The sequence below is a fragment of the Oncorhynchus tshawytscha genome, unplaced genomic scaffold (assembly GCF_018296145.1).
Source record: "Oncorhynchus tshawytscha isolate Ot180627B unplaced genomic scaffold, Otsh_v2.0 Un_contig_4237_pilon_pilon, whole genome shotgun sequence".
NCBI lineage: Eukaryota > Metazoa > Chordata > Actinopteri > Salmoniformes > Salmonidae > Oncorhynchus > Oncorhynchus tshawytscha.
The window spans coordinates 157,018-177,500 of NW_024609655.1; the positions used below are offsets into that span (position 1 = coordinate 157,018).

At 42.4% G+C, this 20,483-nt stretch overlaps 1 protein-coding gene across 1 annotated transcript in view; it reads left to right on the forward strand.

Moving 5' to 3' along the window:
* Positions 1-20,483, forward strand: part of LOC112241036 (protein eyes shut homolog) — a 138,796-nt gene that overhangs the window by 67,044 nt on the left and 51,269 nt on the right. The window contains exons 3-4 of the mRNA XM_042316659.1: positions 8,978-9,197; positions 19,349-19,521. Of these exons, the coding sequence (XP_042172593.1) occupies positions 8,978-9,197; positions 19,349-19,521 (393 nt within the window). The remainder of the gene's footprint in view (positions 1-8,977; positions 9,198-19,348; positions 19,522-20,483) is intronic.

A 20,483-nucleotide genomic window follows, 5' to 3' on the forward strand; every position in this document is an offset into this window, starting at 1 on the left:
AGTCCCCCTGTAACGCGTCCTTTGATTGGCGACCCTCGCCGCCGACCAGACGCCCACCCGGACCCTCCCTTATGGGTTTTAGTGTGCGGCCGGGAGTCCGCACCTTGGGGGGGGGGGGGTTCTGTCACGCCCTGGTCTTAGTATTTTGTGTTTATATAATTATTTGGTCAGGCCAGGGTGTGACATGGGGTTATTTTGTGTTGTGTTGTGGTATTGGGGGTTTTAGTAGGTATTGGGATTGTGGCTGAGTAGGGGTGTCTAGCATAGTCTATGGCTGCCTGAGGTTCTCAATCAGAGTCAGGTGATTCTCGTTGTCTCTGATTGGGAACCATATTTAGGTAGCCTGGGTTTCACTGTGTGTTTGTGGGTGATTGTTCCTGTCTTAGTGTTTTGTATTTTCACCAGATAGGCTGTTTCGGTTTTCATTATTTCATTTTGTTAGTTTTGTAGTTTCTGTATGTATAGGTTTTCCTTCATTAAAATATATCATGAATCATCATCACGCTGCATTTTGGTCCGATCCTTGTTCTACCTCTTCGTCAGAGGAGGAGATAGAAGAGAGCCGTTACAGTACTGTAACAATATTATGAAGAGGAAGAGGAAGGGAGCTCTGTAGCTCTGTACTGTAACAATATTATGAAGAGGAAGGGAGCTTTGTAGCTCTGTACTGTAGCAATATTATGAAAATACTTTACCTTCAAAAAATTCTGCCATGAAAAGACTTGCCTGGCGGCGTTGGATCGCTGTATTCTGGTGGACATTTCTGCAGGCGGCAGCTGGGATGGAGCTGGAGACATTTCTGCTGGGATGGAGCTGGAGACATTTCAGCTGGGATGGAGCTGGAGACATTTCAGCTGGGATGGAGCTGGAGACATTTCTGCTGGGATGGAGCTGGAGACATTTCTGCTGGGATGGAGCTGGAGACATTTCAGCTGGGATGGAGCTGGAGACATTTCAGCTGGGATGGAGCTGGAGACATTTCAGCTGGGATGGAGCTGGAGACATTTCTGCTGGGATGGAGCTGCTGGGATGGAGACATTTCTGCTGGGATGGAGCTGGAGACATTTCAGCTGGGATGGAGCTGGAGACATTTCAGCTGGGATGGAGCTGGAGACATTTCAGCTGGGATGGAGCTGGAGACATTTCTGCTGGGATGGAGCTGGAGAATTGTTCCCTTATTTTTCTTTTGTTTGCTTAAAAAACAGCCGTTGCAATATTCATAAAGTGATGATTGTTTCATGACCACACACACACACACACACACACACAGCGGTGCTGTCAATACTGGAGGGCTTCAGGGAAAAAATACGGTACTAGAAGCCTTATGGTGCTCTTTCATTGTTTCATTAGTCACACACACCACACACACACACTTCACGCTGTCTAAACGTCAGTTTAATTTTCACGTTTTCCAGTCTTCGTAGGACATTAATTCATCAATCTGTATGCAGAATGGCCCCTTATAACTTCAATTCAATCTGTAATTATTCCTACCTGGGGATACGTCCCAAATAGAACCCTATTCCCTTTTTTAGTGCACTACAATTGAAAGGAATTGCACTATGTAGGGAATAGGGTGCAATTTAGGATGTAGACTTCTTGGAGTCATATGGTTGGTGATTGGCTTCAGGTATCCTGCTGGAAGGCTTCTGCAAATTAGCACACACACACGCGTGCACACACACACAGAGTGAGAGAGAGAGAGGCCCATTGCCCTGATTGCTCACATCTGGTCATTAAAGTTGTATGTGTTTTCTGCCAGAGAAGTGGTGCTGCAATCACAAGATGGACAGAGGAACAAGTGGCACCACCTGCATAGCAAACTACAATCTGATTGATCCCTGGGTTAATTACTGGGCTCTGATTGGCTCTATAGGGGTTATTAACGGTACTTTGTTATAGGCTGCTGTACAGGTGTTGGATCTTAATTTGACCAGTATTGTCACAGCAAAATAAGCCTTCAGCAACAGGATTTGAACACTGAAACTTTTCCGACGATGTAATGTTGCTTGATCGGTAGTTAGGCTATTAGCTGGCCAACATCAGGGCCACATGAAAAGTGCAGTACTGATAATATCACCATGTGGCTTTTCAGTGAATTTATGTTAATCACGAGCTCATCTGCAGGAATGTTATCAGCGATCAAAGTAAGATCCTACATGTGTATTGACACCCTGAGGCCAAACAGCAAAGGACAGCAAAAGGAGAGTCAACTTGAGTCCCATACCAACAGACACTAATGATCGATCAGGAAATGTATGCGTATCACTCATAGGCCCCGTATACACTCAACCTGTACAACTGATGTCATTCTCATAGGCCCCGTATACACTCAACCTGTACAACTGATGTCATTCTCATAGGCCCTGTACACACTCGAGCTGTACAACTGATGTCATTCTCATGTAGTATAGGTAGTCTGATAGTGTTAGAGTGGATTGTAGTAGAAATAGTCTGATAGTGTTAGAGTGGATTGTAGTAGAGGTAGCCTGATAGTGTTAGAGTGGATTGAAGTAAAGGTAGCCTGATGCTACTGGTAGAGTGGATTGGGAAGCCATATACATCCATAATGGAATGGATCAACTAGGGCTGGCAGTCATTCCCTCCCAGAGCTTCAGGGGCTGCATGCATTGGATTCAGCCAAGCCAATGATGAATTGGAGAGAGAAATCACTTGAGTGTGTATGTGTAGTAGGTACGTGTAGTTTATCATTCAACCCCCTCTCCTCTACCTCTCCTCTGAGGACTCATGGACTTGCATTAGTCATTAACTCTCTGCTCCAACATGAATAGATGTCCTGTAATGCTAAGTAGTCGCTGCGTTGCTCCTCATATTCCGTGCCTTGGCAAAGTCAAGTGATTTCTCTGTCTCTCGCACACACACACTGTACACACACTGTACACACACTGTACACACACACATAGACACATACACACCACCATATGTTAATGATGTATGTACATCTCTGGCTTCCTGGGTGCCCTCGTTTCCTTCATTCATTAATCCTGAGTGAATAAATACCTTAAATTATTGTATAATCTAGTACCTTTGTAGACCGGACTTACAGTATAGACTACCCATTATTATACCATAGTAAGTAGATCATTATTACACTGTAGTAAGTACAATAATACTGCGTGATAATAATAGTCATGTATAATCTAGTATATTTTACCATAATGTTACAATGCACACTGTTAAAATAAAGGTGCTTAGCAGTTTGAACCCGTCTATGGATTTCACATGACTGGGAGTGTGTGACCACCATTTGCCTCATACAGCGCGACACATCTCCTGTCGTACCCGTCGATCCAGAGCATCCCAAACATGCTCAATGGGTGAGATGTCTGGTGAGTACGCATGCCATGGAAGAACTAGGAAATGTTCAGATTCCAGGAATTGTGTGCAGATCCTTGGCGACATGCGCTGTGCATTATCATGCTGAATCGAAGTGATGGCGGTGGAAGAATGGCACCACAACGGGCCTCAGGATATTGTCACGGTATCTCTGTGCGTTCAAATTGCCATCGTTAAAATGCAATTGTGCAATTGCAGCTTATGCCTGCCCATACCGTTACCCGACCACCACCATGAGGCACTCTGTTCACAATGTTGACATCAGAGAACCTGTTATCTTTTACTTCGGCTCATGAAACATGGGACCAACACTTTACCTTTTGCATTTATATTTTTGTTCAGTGTAGATCGGTGATATAAGTGTTATGTTCAGATCAGATTACCATGATTTGGTTAAGGGCAAGAAGGACAACTGCTTGATGCATGGCTGCATGTATATAACAAACACAGATTCAATGGAAAATACCCATTGATATGGGTACAGCATGCTCCTTCTGACACGACATTCAGTATAAACTGCTCTTCGTTCTCTGTTGACAAATCATTTTTAAATCAGCACAGGGACGCAGCACTTTATATCACTTCAGTGTTGTGGAAGAACCTATTTCTGGACATTATTCAGATCTCACAGCATGTGTCTCAAATAGCACCCTATTCACAACGTAGTGCACTACTTTAGACCAAGAACCACAGGGCTCTTCAAAAGTAGTCCACTATGTAGGGAATAGGGTGCCATTGGGCTCTGGTAAAAGTAGTGCACTATGTAGGGAATAGGGTGCCATTAGGACCAACCCCAGTGTGTGGAGGGAGGAAGGAGAGGCTGCCTTTTATTTATTATGCTTTTCTTCTGGAGTTTAGACTGATCTACTGCACTGGATACACATGTAGCAACACACACACACACACCTGCTTCCTCGTTTAAGGTGTTTATGTAGTAATGGCTAATGGCAGTACATCTTAGCAGTCTCAGTGGTTGTAATGGCAGTACATCTTAACAGTCTCAGTGGTTGTAATGGCAGTACATCTTAACAGTCTCAGTGGTTGTAATGGCAGTACAGCTTACCAGTCTCAGTGGTTGTAATGGCAGTACAGCTTAACAGTCTCAGTGGTTGTAATGGCAGTACATCTTAACAGTCTCAGTGGTTGTAATGGCAGTACATCTTAACAGTCTCAGTGGTTGTAATGGCAGTACATCTTAACAGTCTCAGTGGTTGTAATGGCAGTACAGCTTAACAGTCTCAGTGGTTGTAATGGCAGTACATCTTAACAGTCTCAGTGGTTGTAATGGCAGTACATCTTAACAGTCTCAGTGGTTGTAATGGCAGTACATCTTAACAGTCTCAGTGGTTGTAATGGCAGTACATCTTAACAGTCTCAGTGGTTGTAATGGCAGTACATCTTAACAGTCTCAGTGGTTGTAATGGCAGTACAGCTTAACAGTCTCAGTGGTTGTAATGGCAGTACATCTTAAAGTCTCAGTCTCAGTGGTTGTAATGGCAGTACATCTTAACAGTCTCAGTGGTTGTAATGGCAGTACAGCTTAACAGTCTCAGTGGTTGTAATGGCAGTACATCTTAACAGTCTCAGTGGTTGTAATGGCAGTACATCTTAACAGTCTCAGTGGTTGTAATGGCAGTGGTACATCTTAACAGTCTCAGTGGTTGTAATGGCAGTACAGCTTAACAGTCTCAGTGGTTGTAATGGCAGTACATGCAGTCTCAGTGGTTGTAATGGCAGTACATCTTAACAGTCTCAGTGGTTGTAATGGCAGTACAGCTTAACAGTCTCAGTGGTTGTAATGGCAGTACATCTTAACAGTCTCAGTGGTTGTAATGGCAGTACATCTTAACAGTCTCAGTGGTTGTAATGGCAGTACAGCGTAGCTTAACAGTCTCAGTGGTTGTAATGGCAGTACAGCTTAACAGTCTCAGTGGTTGTAATGGCAGTACATCTTAACAGTCTCAGTGGTTGTAATGGCAGTACAGCTTAACAGTCTCAGTGGTTGTAATGGCAGTATAGCTTAACAGTCTCAGTGGTTGTAATGGCAGTACAGCTTAACAGTCTCAGTGGTTGTAATGGCAGTACATCTTAACAGTCTCAGTGGTTGTAATGGCAGTACATCTTAACAGTCTCAGTGGTTGTAATGGCAGTACATCTTAACAGTCTCAGTGGTTGTAATGGCAGTACATCTTAACAGTCTAAGTGGTTGTACACCTCACATGTTAACAGTGTCAGTGGTTGTACAGCTCACATGTTAACAGTGTCAGTGGTTGTACAGCTCACATGTTAACTGGGGTGTTATTTTTAGGGCCCATTATGCTGTTTGTTCATTCACTGGTACCTGCCAATACCTCTAGTAGTGGTTCCCTCTTTTGACAGAGGATGAAGGAGAAATCATAATGCATTTCATTTTACCCTCATTTTCCATTGATGCCAGACTGACAGCAAACAACCCATTACTCTCCCTTATGTTGTGCTAGTTAAAAGAGCCATGAAAATGACAGAGCTGTTCTCAAATGGCACCCTATTCCCTACATAGTGCACTAGTTTTGACCAGGGCTCGTGTCCAGGCTCTCTGTTTATGGAATGGCAGCAGAGTGTTTTTGCAATACAGAGACTATGTCCCAAATGGCACCCTATTCCCTACAAGCCCTATAGGCCCTGGTCAGAAGTAGTGCGCTATGTACAGATGGAGAGTCTTAATTTGACAAAAATTCTCACAGCAAAATAATCCTGCAGAAACAAGATTTGAACGTTTAGTCCATAATGTTGCTTGATCGGTGGTTAGGCTTGTACTTGGCCAAAAGTAGGCTACATAAAAGGTGTAATACTGTTAATATAACTGTGGGTTTTCAGTGAATTTATGTAAATGTATGTAAATCACAAAGCTTATCTGCATTTCCTGTTGTGCAGGAACATTCTCAGTTATAAAAGAGTGATCAAATCAAGATCCTGCATCTGTACGGAATAGGGTTGCCATTTGGAACACAATCACAGTGTATTTGGAACCAACAGACAGTTATACTAGCTCCATTACTGAGCCCTCTCTCTCCTCTCAGCCTCCTCTTAGTCGCCTCTCTCCAAGTCTGCATAATTTTCATGCTTAAATGGATTTATTGTGAATACCGCATATTCTTATGAGATTTCTCTTCCCTTGCTGTCCCTCTTTCTTCCTCTTGCTCTCTCTTCTGGTGTTTATTTCTCTCTCTCTCTCTCTTCCTCCTCCTCCCCCCCTCTCTCTCTCTCTCTTCCTCCTCCTCCCCCCTCCCCCTCTCTCTCTCTCTTCCTCCTCCTCCTTCCCCTCCTCCTCTCCTTTGTTTCTCCTAACCCTCTCTTTCTTTCTCCTCTTTCTTTTCTCTTTTTCTCTCTCTCCCCCTCTCTCGTTCTCCTGACCTCTCTCTCTCTCTCATCCCTCTACCTCCCTCCCTCCCTCTACCTCCCTCCCCCTCCCTCTATCCCTCTACCTCCCTTCCTCCCTCTCTCCCTCTCTCTCCACAGATATGGGCTGCCTGTCGGTAGGAGTGGAGGGTCATGTATGATTGAAATAGCAGTAGATAATGGAACAGTGAAACGTCAGGAGGAATCCTTGTTCCAGCCCGTGTCAGAGGTAAACCCAGTTATCTGACTCAAGAGCTTCATGGCACCCTTTTTCCTATATAGTGGCCTCTATGGACCCTGGACTATACAAACATGCACTATACAAACATGAAGAGCAGCTGCTCTTTCCATGACTTAGACTGACCAGGTGAATCCAGGTGAAAGCTATGATCCCTTATTGATGTCACTTGTTAAATCCACTTCAATCAGTGTAAATGAGAGGAGAGGACAGGTTAAAGAAGGCTTTTTAAGCGTTGAGACAATTGAGACATGGATTGTGTGTGTGCCATTCAGAGGGTGAATGGACAAGACTAAATATTTAAGTGTCTTTGAACGGGGTATGGTAGTAGTAGCCAGGTGCACCGGTTTGTGTCAAGAACTGCAATGCTGCTGGGTTTTTCATGCTACACAGTTTCCTGTGTGTATCAAGAATGTTTGAGGGGGGTACAACTAAATATTAAGGTGCTCTTAATGTTTGTACACTCAGTGTACATATCTATCTAACTGAAAATACCTCAGGTTATAACTCTGAAGCCTAACATGTCTAGCATGAATGATTTCAAACAAACTTGAGTTGCAATATTATTTTTTGTAGCAAAACAATTATAGCTCTCTTGTTATAGATGCATTATGCAGAAAGTGCTCCACCATTTCCTGGTTTGCTAAAATGTAAATAGTTCACCTAATTTGAGTTTATGTAACAAAAACAAGCAAGTATTGTTTAGAGAATCATTGTACTAAACCGCTTTGAAATATCTTTTCCATAACCAAAAATATTGTATTTTCAGCTGTTTTGAAGCTGGTGTAAAAAAAATGAAAGTAAAAGGCGCAAAGACTAAACTTAAGACCGGGATGCATAGAAATAGAGCACATAGAACAGATCTATCTTGCTTTCAATGAGAATGACATATCTATGAATTTGGTCGGGTAGCCCAGAAAATGTACTTATTGCAGCATTAAATTGACCGTTAAGGAGGATAAGTTGTCGGTTCACTGGATTCACATCCAGAAAACACCTGATTTGCATCCTAAATGGCACCCTATTCCCAAAATAATGTACTACTTCCCATAGGGCTCTGGTCAAAAGTAGTGCACTAAAGAGTAGTGCACTAAAAGTAGTGTACTATGTAGAAAATAGGGTTCCATTTGTGACCTTACCTGAAGATTTGTATTGTTGATTCCCATAGCAGGTCTTGTCTACACTGAGTATACCAGACATTAGGAACACCTTCCTAATATTGAGTTGCACCCCCTCCCCCTTTTTGCCCTCAGAAGAGCCTCAATTTGTCGGAGCCTGGAATCTACAAGGTATCAAAAGCTTTCCACAGGGATGCTGGCACATGTTGGTTGGATGTTGTTTGACTGGTGTACAATTCTTGATACACACGGGAAACTGTTGAGTGTGAAAAACCCAGCAGCGTTGCAGTTCTTAACACAAACCGGTGCGCCTGGCACCTACCTACTATACCCGTTCAGAGGCACTTACATTTTTGTCTTGCCCATTCACCCTCTGAATGACACACATACACAATCCATGTCTCAATTGTCTCAAGGCTTAAAAATCCTTCTTTAACATGTCTCCTCTCCTTCATCTACACTGATTGAAGTGGATTTAACAAGAGACATAAATAAGGGATCATAGCTTTCACCTGGATTCACCTGGTCAGTCTATGTTTTGTACAGTCAGTGTATATCATAACTGACTAAATATCTGTAGTAATTTACATGGAACTGTGATGTAATGAAGTATGCAGTGAAGCACATGGACTGTATATAGAAGACTAAACAGGCATTGCTGATAACTTGTGTGTGTGTGTGTGTGTGTGTGTGTGTGTGTGTGTGTGTGTGTGTGTGTGTGTGTGTGTGTGTGTGTGTGTGTGTGTGTGTGTGTGTGTGTGTGTGTGTGTGTGTGTGTGTGTGTGTGTGTGTGTGTGTGTGTGTGTGCGCACCCACATGTCCCCCTGCTACCTTCCTACCTGCCTTTGAACATGTGCATACATTTGTCTTTGTGACATCCTTCCAGGTAGCGTTGGGGCCTATATTCCTGGGGGACGTCCCCTCCCTAGGGATCAGCCTGCCAGCACCAGGGAGGTGACGGGTTTTGTAGGCTGTATCAGGGAGCTGCAGGTCAACAATAAGGACATCTACATAGCAGGAGAGGCACTGGGAGGGAGGAACATCCACAACTGTGACACACCTGTCTGTCAGCACCTGCCCTGCCGCAATGGAGGCACCTGTGTCAGGTAGGATATGACCATGTGGATATTTCAGTCGTCTTTAAAACAATATTAGTGTTTTGAAATACTGTCTTTGAGAGCTAAAAGTAAAAGACTGAATTAACCAGCTCTATTTAATGTCACCTAATGGTCTTAAAAAACTTAAATCTTCCTACATTGATTAGTAGTAATGGAGTCTTAATGAAGGTCCAGGTACATCAAGGTTAATGGTAATGTGAGGCTAGAGGGCCGGCCATATCGCAGTGTATTGATTCATACCATACTATCAGCCATGTTTCAGTCCACTATCTTAGCAGTAATACCATTAATACTATCAGCCATGTTTCAGTCCACTATCTTAACAGTAATACCATTAATACTATCAGCCATGTTTCAGTCCACTATCTTAACAGTAATACTATCAGCCATGTTTCAGTCCACTATCTTAACAGTCATACCATTAATACTATTAGCCATGTTTCAGTCCACTATCTTAACAGTCATACCATTAATACTATTAGCCATGTTTCAGTCCACTATCTTAACAGTCATACCATTAATACTATTAGCCATGTTTCAGTCCACTATCTTAACAGTCATACCTTTCACACTATCAGGTATGTTTCAGTCCACTATCTTAACAGTCATACCATTCACACTATCAGCCATGTTTCAGTCCACTGTCTTAACAGTAATACTATCAGGTATGTTTCAGTCCACTATCTTAACAGTAATACTATCAGGTATGTTTCAGTCCACTATCTTAACAGTCATACCATTCATACTATAAGCCATGTTTCAGTCCACTATCTTAACAGTCATACCATCAATATGATCAGCCATGTTTTAGTCCACTATCTTAACAGTAATACCATTAATACTATCAGGTATGTTTCAGTCCACTATCTTAACAGTCTTACCATTCATACTATCAGCCATGTTTCAGTCCACTATCTTAAGAGTCTTTGACCAGGATCCTAGCCTGGTAATTCAGTAAATAGCTAAAGTTACATTGAGTCTCTACCCTCTACACACTGACATCGTTAATCAATTTTTAAAATATATTTTTGCTAATTGAATACTTAACACAAATGAACAAAATCAGGTTAATAATATTTTGTGGTCAGATCATCAAGGCTGCCATACGCCAAGCTCTACCGTCAGTCAGCGTTGTTAATTATGAGTGTGAATTATTTTCCATCACGGTGCCAAACCCTCTTGAACCCCATAGCTGGTGTAGGGTTATAGAGAGTTCACAGAGCAATCTTCATTCAGTCAATTGACCCGGGTGGCTCTGGCATAATACCAGATGGTTAAAGTATTGGCTGTGGGCATAATGGCTGGCGATTTGATTGCTTCCTGTCTTAATGTCATCGTTCTGTCTTCTACAGCCTGTCGACATTTGCATATTACTGAGATCTAATGATAGAATTGTGTTTTATCATAAATGTCTACGGCTCAGCATCTTTGGATTCTACTTGTAATAAAAATATCTATATAAAACATATATATATATATAACTATATATATTCTTATAGAATTTGAAAACATACAATCTACCTGCAGTGAATAATAATTATTATTATTAAGACTGAACATTGCACATTGTCTGTAGTTTATAAAAAAAACAACTCAAGGTCCTAGGAATAATCATTAGGCCGAATTCTCAATGAGGAACCAACAAAGACTAAGTATACGTCCCAAATGGCACCCTATTCCCTACAAATGGCACCCTATGCACATAGGTCTTTGGTCCAAAGTAGTGCCCTATAAAGGGGAAAGGGTACCATTTGGAACTCAGGCCTATAATCAGACAATGCTGTAGCCTATAGTGATGATGTACAACATTTCCCTAAGGATACTTCAGAAAGAAAATGACTCATTAAAGAGTTGGTTGCAGAAACGTCTTTGAATTCTGGAGGACATATACATTCAAAAGAAGTGTAGGAGTTGAATTATAGATAAATTGGCTACTGTTTTAATAAGTTATTGTATGGGTATGTTCATTCTGTTTGTTGTGTTTTGAAATGTCCTAAATTCAAGGAATCCACACAAAAGATAAGGGACTTTGAATACATCCTTGAGGAACCTTATTGTAAACTGTTACCTTCTTTAATAAAGCAGCAGAAGAAGTCTTGTTAAAACTCTGCTTTGCTGGTGACTGGCTGGGTGGCTGGCTGGCTGCCTGGCTGGCTGCCTGACTGGCTGCCTGACTGGCTAGCTGGCTGGCTGGCTGGCTAGCTGGCTGGTGGCTAGCTGGCTGCCTGCCTGGCTGGCTGGCTGGCTGGCTGACTGGCTGGCTGGTGCCTGGCTGCCTGGCTGGCTGGTGGCTAGCTGGTGCCTGGCTGGTGCCTGGCTGGTTGGCTGGCTGGTGCCTCGCTGGCTGGTGGCTGGCTGGTGCCTGACTGGCTGGCTGGCTGTTGCCTGGCTGGCTGGTGCCTGACTGGCTGGCTGGGGTGGAATGGCTACCAGAAGTAGTGAAGGTGTGGATAAGGGGATGTGGTAGGGTTGACACACACTTTAGTTCTTAATTGCTGTAATCAGAGGCTTGATTACATTAAATATGGGTGGTAACAAAAGGGTTTTCCCATTTTTACCTTCACGCAATCATTTGATTACAAAGTGTGTTTATGTTTAGTGATTGTTGTGAATATGTAAATCACATACACACATATCATATTATCTGTGTGTGAACCCACACACATGCACATACACAAACACACCGTTCCATACACACAAACACACCCTGTTTCACACACACAAACACACCCTGTTTCACACACACAAACACACCCTGTTTCACACACACAAACACACCCTGTTTCACACACACAAACACACCCTGTTTCACACACACAAACACACCCTGTTTTCACACACACAAACACACCCTGTTTCACACACACAAACACACCCTGTTTCACACACACAAACACACCCTGTTTCACACACACAAACACACCCTGTTTCACACACACAAACACACCCTGTTTCACACACACAAACACACCCTGTTTCACACACACAAACACACCCTGTTTCACACACACAAACACACCCTGTTTCACACACACAAACACACCCTGTTTCACACACACACACAACACACACAAACACACCCTGTTTCACACACACAAACACACCCTGTTTCACACACACAAACACACCCTGTTTCACACACACAAACACACCCTGTTTCACACACACAAACACACCCTGTTTCACACACACAAACACACCCTGTTTCACACACACAAACACACCCTGTTTCACACACACAAACACATCCTGTTCCACACACACAAGCACATCGTTCCACACACACAAGCACATCGTTCCACACACACAAGCACATCGTTCCACACATAAAGGACTTCTTGTAGTCTCCTCTACCATAGAAGGACAAGAACGTTACAGGAACCTCACAAACAAACACACTGCTATTCATTATTAAAGGCTACATATTTAATCTGTTGAGTAGCAGATTAACTACTGAATAATGGATTGGCCTGCACATGATATCTCTGTCAGATGAGCTCTCAGTAATCAAGTTGTGTGGTGCCCAATGTCATAACCTGAGTATAGCAATCATTAAAAACACCTTTCTAATATAGAGTTGCAACCCCCTACAGGGATGCTGCCCATGTTGACTCTGATGCTTCCCACAGTTGTATCAAGTTGGCTGGATGTCCTTTGGGTGGTGGACCATTCTTTATACAAACAGGAAACTATTGAGCGTAAAAAAACCTGTAGCATTGCAGTTCTTGACACACACCGGTGCGCCTGGCACCTACTACAACACCCCGTTCAAAGGCATTTAAATCTTTTGTCTTGCCCATTCCCCCTCTGAGTGGCACACATACACAATCCCATGTCTCAGTTGTCTCAAGGCTTCAACATAAGTGCAAGTTGGTGTTTTAAATGCAGCTATTGATGGGATTTAGCTTTGTAGTCTATTGCCTTAGTCCGTTTGGCTTGATCACCTACTTATTGCAAACACTTTTGAGATAAAATGTACAAAGACAAAGAATATCCGCCCAAAGGTTTTACTTTGAATTCAGAATGGATTCAGAATGGATTCAGAATGGATTCAGAATGGATTCAGAATGGATTCAGAATGGATTCAGAATGGATTCAGAATGCAGTGTTCATTTCAATGATACATTCATTTTCCTCATGAAACACAAACTGCACCCTACATTATAAAACTATGCCATACATTCACTCCCTGAAACTTGTAAAATGGAGTCACTGCGAGGCATAGCTACCGAGGTCATGATCAAACTGGGTTAAAATGTTCTCCATATTTCACAGTGTTCTCCAACACACACACATTTGACAAGTAAAAAATAATAAGCTGTCAGTACCACGGGTGATTTTATAAAACATGTCAAATAACCCTGTTGAAACAAACCCTGCTGAAACATAGCAGGGAAATGTAAAGAGGAGGCGGACGGTTATAGCTGGCCATGAGGTTTTGTTCTCGGTTCAACAGAATCATGACCCATCCATCTAGCACAGTTTCCCGCTTCGGATTCTGCAGCTTTGACTCGCTGAAACTGCTACAGGGAAACTGTATCTGCTTAGTTGGCCTTGGTCACCATAACAGTGGTAACTTTACGTTTTGGCTGGGCATTGAGTCAAAAGATTAAGAACGCGTCTGTATGTAGTACTGCCCAGCTAAAGCTCCAGGATGTTTATCGCTGGCCCTGCAGTGGTGGAATAAGACGCCAAAAAACAACATCATTCTGAACTCTAACCACATACTGTAAATGTAATGCCTTCCAGACAATCATGTATTGTAAGATGCAGTTCAAGTAAATACTATTCAGCGCCATGCAGCACATAAACAATCCAAAGTTCAGGCTGAAAGTAGTGCATGAAAACCACACAACACACATAACAGATATTAACAACATCCTATAGGAAAATACACAACATCCTATTGGAAAATACACTACATCCTATAGGAAAATATACAACATCCTATAGGAAAATACACAACATCCTATAGGAAAATACACAACATCTTATTGGAAAATACACTACATCCTATAGGAAAATATACAACATCCTATAGGAAAATATACAACATCCTGTTGGAAAATACACAGTATTCTACTGGAAAATACACAGCATTCTATTGGAAAATGCATAACATCCTATTGGAAAATACACAACATCCTATTGGAAAATACACAACTATCTATTTGAAAATGCATAAAATTCTATTGGAAAATACACAACATCCTATTGGAAAATACACAACATCCTATTGGAAAATACACAACATTCTATTTGAAAATGCATAAAATTCTATTGGAAAATACACAACATCCTATTGGAAAATACACAACAGCTTATTGGAAAATACACCACATCCTAATGGAAAATACACAACATCCTATTGGAAAATACACAACATCCTATTGGAAAATACACAACATTCTATTTGAAAATGCATAAAATTATATTGGAAAATACACAACATCCTATTGGAAAATACACAACATCTTATTGGAAAATACACAACATCCTATTGGAAAATACACAACAGCTTATTGGAAAATACACCACATCCTATTGGAAAATACACAACCCCCATATACATATATAGACAAACGGCTTGGGTGAGGTCTACTACATTATCCTGTCTGTCTGTCTACATAATCAATCACCACAATCATTGTATTAATGACAAATAACCACCATGGCAGCTTTTCACAGAGTGTATTGGACTGCAGTCATCATCTGACATGTCTTTAGATCTGAGCCTTACAACTGCCACTTCATTAGTAGAGGCTGCTTCCCTAATGGGACCCTATTCCCTGCCAGACCCCTGGTCAAAAGTAGTGCACTATACATGTAATAGGGTGCCATTTGGGACGCATACAGAGTCGAATGTCCGATATAATAAGGTCATCATGGTATTGAGGTTTGGCAGACATCTGCTTATCTTAGAGAGATACGCTATCTTTGTCTTCTTACAGACATTTTCTATGTAGTAGCTGTGTGCTATAACAGTCTCCACTTTTCTGGGAAGGCTTTCCACTAGATGTTGGAACATTGCTGCGGGGACTTGCTTCCATTCAGCCCATTCAGAGCATTAGAGGGGGTGGGCACTGATGTTGGGCGATTAGGCCTCGCTCGTAGTCGGTGTTCCAATTCATCTTAAAGGTGTTTGATGGGGTTGAAGTAAGGGCTCTGTGCAGGCCAGTCAAGTTCTTCCACACCGATCTTGACAAACCATTTCAGTATGGACCTCGCTTTGTGCACGGGGGCATTGTCATGCAGAAACAGGAAAGGGCCTTCCCCAAACATTTGCCACAAAGTTGGAAGCATGGATTTGTCTAGAGTGTCAGTTTATGCTGTAGCATAAAGATTTCACTTAACCCCAGACCATTATTCCTCATCCACCAAACGTTACAGTTGGCACTATGCATTGGGGCAGGTAGCGTTCTCCTGGCATCTGTCAAACCCAGATTCGTCCTTCGGACTGCCAGATGGTGAAGTGTGATTCATCACCCCAGAGAATAGGATTCCACTGCTCCAGAGTCCAATGGCGGCAAACTTTACACCACTCCAGCCAAGGCTTATCATTGCGTGTTGTGATGTTAGACTTGTGTGCGGCTGCTCGGCCATGGAACCCCACTTCATCAAGCTCCCGAACAGTCCTTGTGGTGACGTTGCTTCCAGAGACAGTTTGGAACTCGGTAGTGAGTGTTCCGACCGAAGACAGACCATTTTTACGCGCTAATCATTTTAGCACTCAGCGATCCCGTTCTGTGAGCTTGTGTGGGCTACCACCTCACGGCTGAGCCGTTGTTGCTCCTAGACGTTTCCACTTACAATAACAGCACTTATAGGTGACTGAGGCAGCTATATCAGAGCAGAAATTTGACGAACTGACTTATTGGAAAGGTGGCATCTTATGACGGTGCCACATTGAAAGTCACTGAGCTCTTCGGTAAAGCCATTCTACTGCCAATGTTTGTCTATGGAGATTGCATGGCTTGATTTTATACACCTGTCAGCAACGGGTGTGACTGAAATAGCCAAATCCATACATTCGAAGGGGTGTCCACTTACTTTTGTGTATATATAGTGTATTTTGTATACAAATCCAACATGCCCCTGTTAAAGTAGACTATGTACTGTATATTACACTGAACACGTTTTAACACAGACATACGTGTTCATCATGTGGCAGTTTTTAGATAACAGGTCAGACATACCATCATGTGGCAGTTTTTAGATAACAGGTCAGACATACCATCATGTGGCAGTTTTTAGATAACAGGTCAGACATACCATCATGTGGCAGTTTTTAGATAATAGGTCAGACATACCATCATGTGGCAGTTTTTAGATAACAGGTCAGACATACCATCATGTGGCAGTTTTTAGATAACAGGTCAGACATACCATCATGTGGCAGTTTTTAGATAACAGGTCAGACATACCATCATGTGGCAGTTTTTAGATAACAGGTCAGACACATTTAGTTACCAGTGAAGAGAGTGGCGGTCACTTAATCCTGCAGGAGCCACATGAGTGGTTAACACTTAAAGCCTACCACCTGACTGAGCAGTGTGTTAAAGCTCAATCAGAATGGAATTGATGTTTAACGGAGGTCCATAAAGCAGGACACTGACCTTACAGCTGATGATTGTGTCATCATTAGTTCCTGCTGACCCTAAACACTGTGTATACGTCTGAAATGGCACCCCTTTCTCTATATAGTGCACTAAGTTTGGGACCATATTCCCTATCTAGTGCACTAAGTTTGGGACCATATTCCCTATATAGTGCACTAAGTTTGGGACCATATTCCCTACATAGTGCACTAAGTTTGGGACCATATTCCCTATATAGTGCACTAAGTTTGGGACCATATTCCCTATATAGTGCACTAAGTTTGGGACCATATTCTCTATATAGTGCACTAAGTTTGGGACCATATTCCCTATATAGTGCACTAAGTTTGGGACCATATTCCCCATATAGTGCACTAAGTTTGGGACCATATTCCCTATATAGTGCACTAAGTTTGGGACCATATTCGCTATATAGTGCACTAAGTTTGGCACCATATTCCCTATATAGTGCACTAAGTTTGGCACCCTATTCCCTATATAGTGCACTAAGTTTGGCACCATATTCCCTATATAGTGCAGTGAGTTTGGCACCATATTCCCTATATAGTGCAGTGAGTTTGGCACCATATTCCCTATATAGTGCACTAAGTTTGGGACCATATTCCCTATATAGTGCACTAAGTTTGGGACCATATTCCCTATATAGTGCACTAAGTTTGGGACCATATTCCCTATATAGTGTAGTAAGTTTGGCACCATATTCCCTATATAGTGCAGTGAGTTTGGCACCATATTCCCTATATAGTGCACTAAGTTTGGGACCATATTCCCTATATAGTGCACTACATACAGTATTATGCATAATATCTATGTTAGGGTGGTGTTCCAGAAGCTTCCTGTGACCTGCCACTGTCTTAGATCTACAGTACACATGAGATTAACATGTTAATATGATAACATTTACTATGTTAAATAAATATCATTAATATTTTAATGAAAATAGATTAAAACGTTTAGCAATTTCTTACATTTAAAATGTACTGCCTACTATGTCATAATTTAGTTTAATATTCATTGTAACAAGTCATCAGCTGTTATTTAAATAAGTGTGTGAATTACGTCTGTTCACATTGAGAAACATTACTGGGTCATTCATTCCCGCGTCCCAAGTGGCTCCTTATTCCCTATATATATAGTGCACTTCCTTTGACCTGAAGCTGGGACGAGACCGTCATGATCACACTGACCACCACATGGAAGGAGATGAAGAAGATCATCAAAGAGGACACTCGCTGTTTCAAGTTCTCAAGTAGTGACAGAAATAGTGCTCAGAAATAGTGCCAGAAGTAGGGCCACTATATTAGGGGTTAGGATGCTATTTGACTGATAATATTTACCACCGTTAACAGTCAGTGTGACATTTATGCTGAAAACAAGAGTCGACTTTACAGTCTATTTCCCTTCCTTCTAAGCCCCGTTCCATACAGTCATTCCAACAGTTCTAAATTCCAGCGACAGAAGGTAAATATTTAATTTCTAGAAGCCAGTTTCTGGAGGAGAAAGTGAAGGAAAATACATCCCGCAGTGCTGGCTGCTCAAGGCCCATTATTAATTTATAGACGTGAAACCCCACCAATGCCTTCTCTATCTGATATTATACCTTTGAAAAGTGTGTGCCTCTTACAGAGGAGCTTATGAAGTGTAAATAATATGACTAGCCTAGCCTCCACTTCCTCTCCAACCCAGAGATAAAGCAACCGCATGAATATGAATTGAGAAAATGAGAAGGGGATAGGGTAGGAGAGTCATGTGTATACTTTTGGGGCCATATGTTTGCTCAACCACTCCCAATCATTGGTTTCCTGCAGGTTATTATGTGCATCCTAAATGGTGCCCTATTCCCTATATAGAGCACTACTTTTGACCAGGACTCATAGGGAATAGGGTGTCGTTTGGGACAGTGGTTATTATCTGCATTCACTGAAAGCACAGATGTGTTTACATTTTTGTAAGGAGCTGAAAGAGGCAGAACACACACACACACACATATGTACATGCGCCGACACACACACACACACACGCACACACACACACACACACACACACACACACACACACACACACACATATGTACATGCACCGACACACACACACACACACACGCACACACACACACACACACACACACACACACACACACACACACACACACACACACACACACCTGCTGTTGAATCTGATGTGTTATCTGAATTAAATCTATAACATAACACCTGTCCATCTCCTCAACCAGCCAGTCCATCCATCTAACGCGGCAGCTCCTTTCTGCAGAGCTCCAGTATGTCATACTGGATGTTTTCCGTCTGGGACTGATGGAGATGTTGTTCATGTCTTAACTCGTCTCTATTGATTCATCACAGAGTTTAATACAGTGTTTTCATTCATGAAGTTGTTGATTATTTGATCATCTCTCTCTGTCTCTCTCTCTCCTGTACCTAGATAGAAACACATCACTAGAACTACCAGGGTCCATTTCCCCTTGGTCCTAATGATCTCTCCTCTCTGTGTGTGTCATGATAGTGATGCAGAGGACTGGTTCTGTGAGTGCCCTCCTCTCTACTCTGGTCGGCTCTGCCAGTTCACAGCCTGTGAGTGGAGCCCCTGTGGTCACGGAGCCACCTGTATCCCCAAGTCCCACCAGGAAGCTGTGTGTCTCTGCCCTTACGGAAGACAGGGCCTGCTGTGTGATGATGGTAAGATATAGACACAATATGTTATACATAATATATAACATTATAGTTATACATAATACATGCATATCACAGGAGGCTGCTGAGGGGAGGACGACTCATAATAATGACTGGAACGGAGCTAATGGAATGGCATCAAACACAAGGAAACCATGGAAACCATGTGTTTGATGTGTTTGATACCATTCCACTGATTGCCGCTCCAGCCATTACCGCAAGCCCGTCCTCCCCAATTAAGGTGCCACCAACCTCTTGTGAAGCATATAAGACAGACAGTGTGACAGGTCCTGCTGTGTACAGGAAGGTTAGACCCATACCTACAGTACTCTAATACCAGTTTCACACTACTGAGCCGTGCCGAGCTGTACTGCACTGGCCTGGTTAGTCATTCACATGGACCGTTGTTGCTGGACACTTGTTCTTGTTTGAAAGGATGGCGTTTGATATGGCCAGCACAGTAAGGATCATGTTGGCACAGATGTGTGTAAAGGATACAAAACTTCAGGGCATCAGACCTGGTTTCAAATAGTATCCGTTTTCTTTCAAATATTTCAAATGAGCCTGATTGACCTGGCGTAGAGCAACGGGACCAATATAATAGTACCAAAAGTGCAAACCCCACCTAGCTGGCACTCCAGGCAGGCTCAAATCAAACACTCAAAGTACGTGAAAGAAAACACATACTAGTTGAACCCAGGTCTGCTCCACAGTCTCAGGGATCGGTTGAGAGGCAACAGTGGAGAGATGAAAGATAGTGAAGAACAGCAAGGAAGTAAAAGGGAGAAGTTAATGAAATGGAAATCCTGCTGGGGGAAAAAGCTTGTGTCTTCCTTTGCGAATGGATTTTCACATTAGGGTGATAATAATCAATAGCTTTACAAAGTGTATCTATCTACTCTGCTGGATGTTCCAGAGAGGCGGTGGAGCTCTGATAAGTTCTTAAAAGGATATTTTCTAAGTAGCTG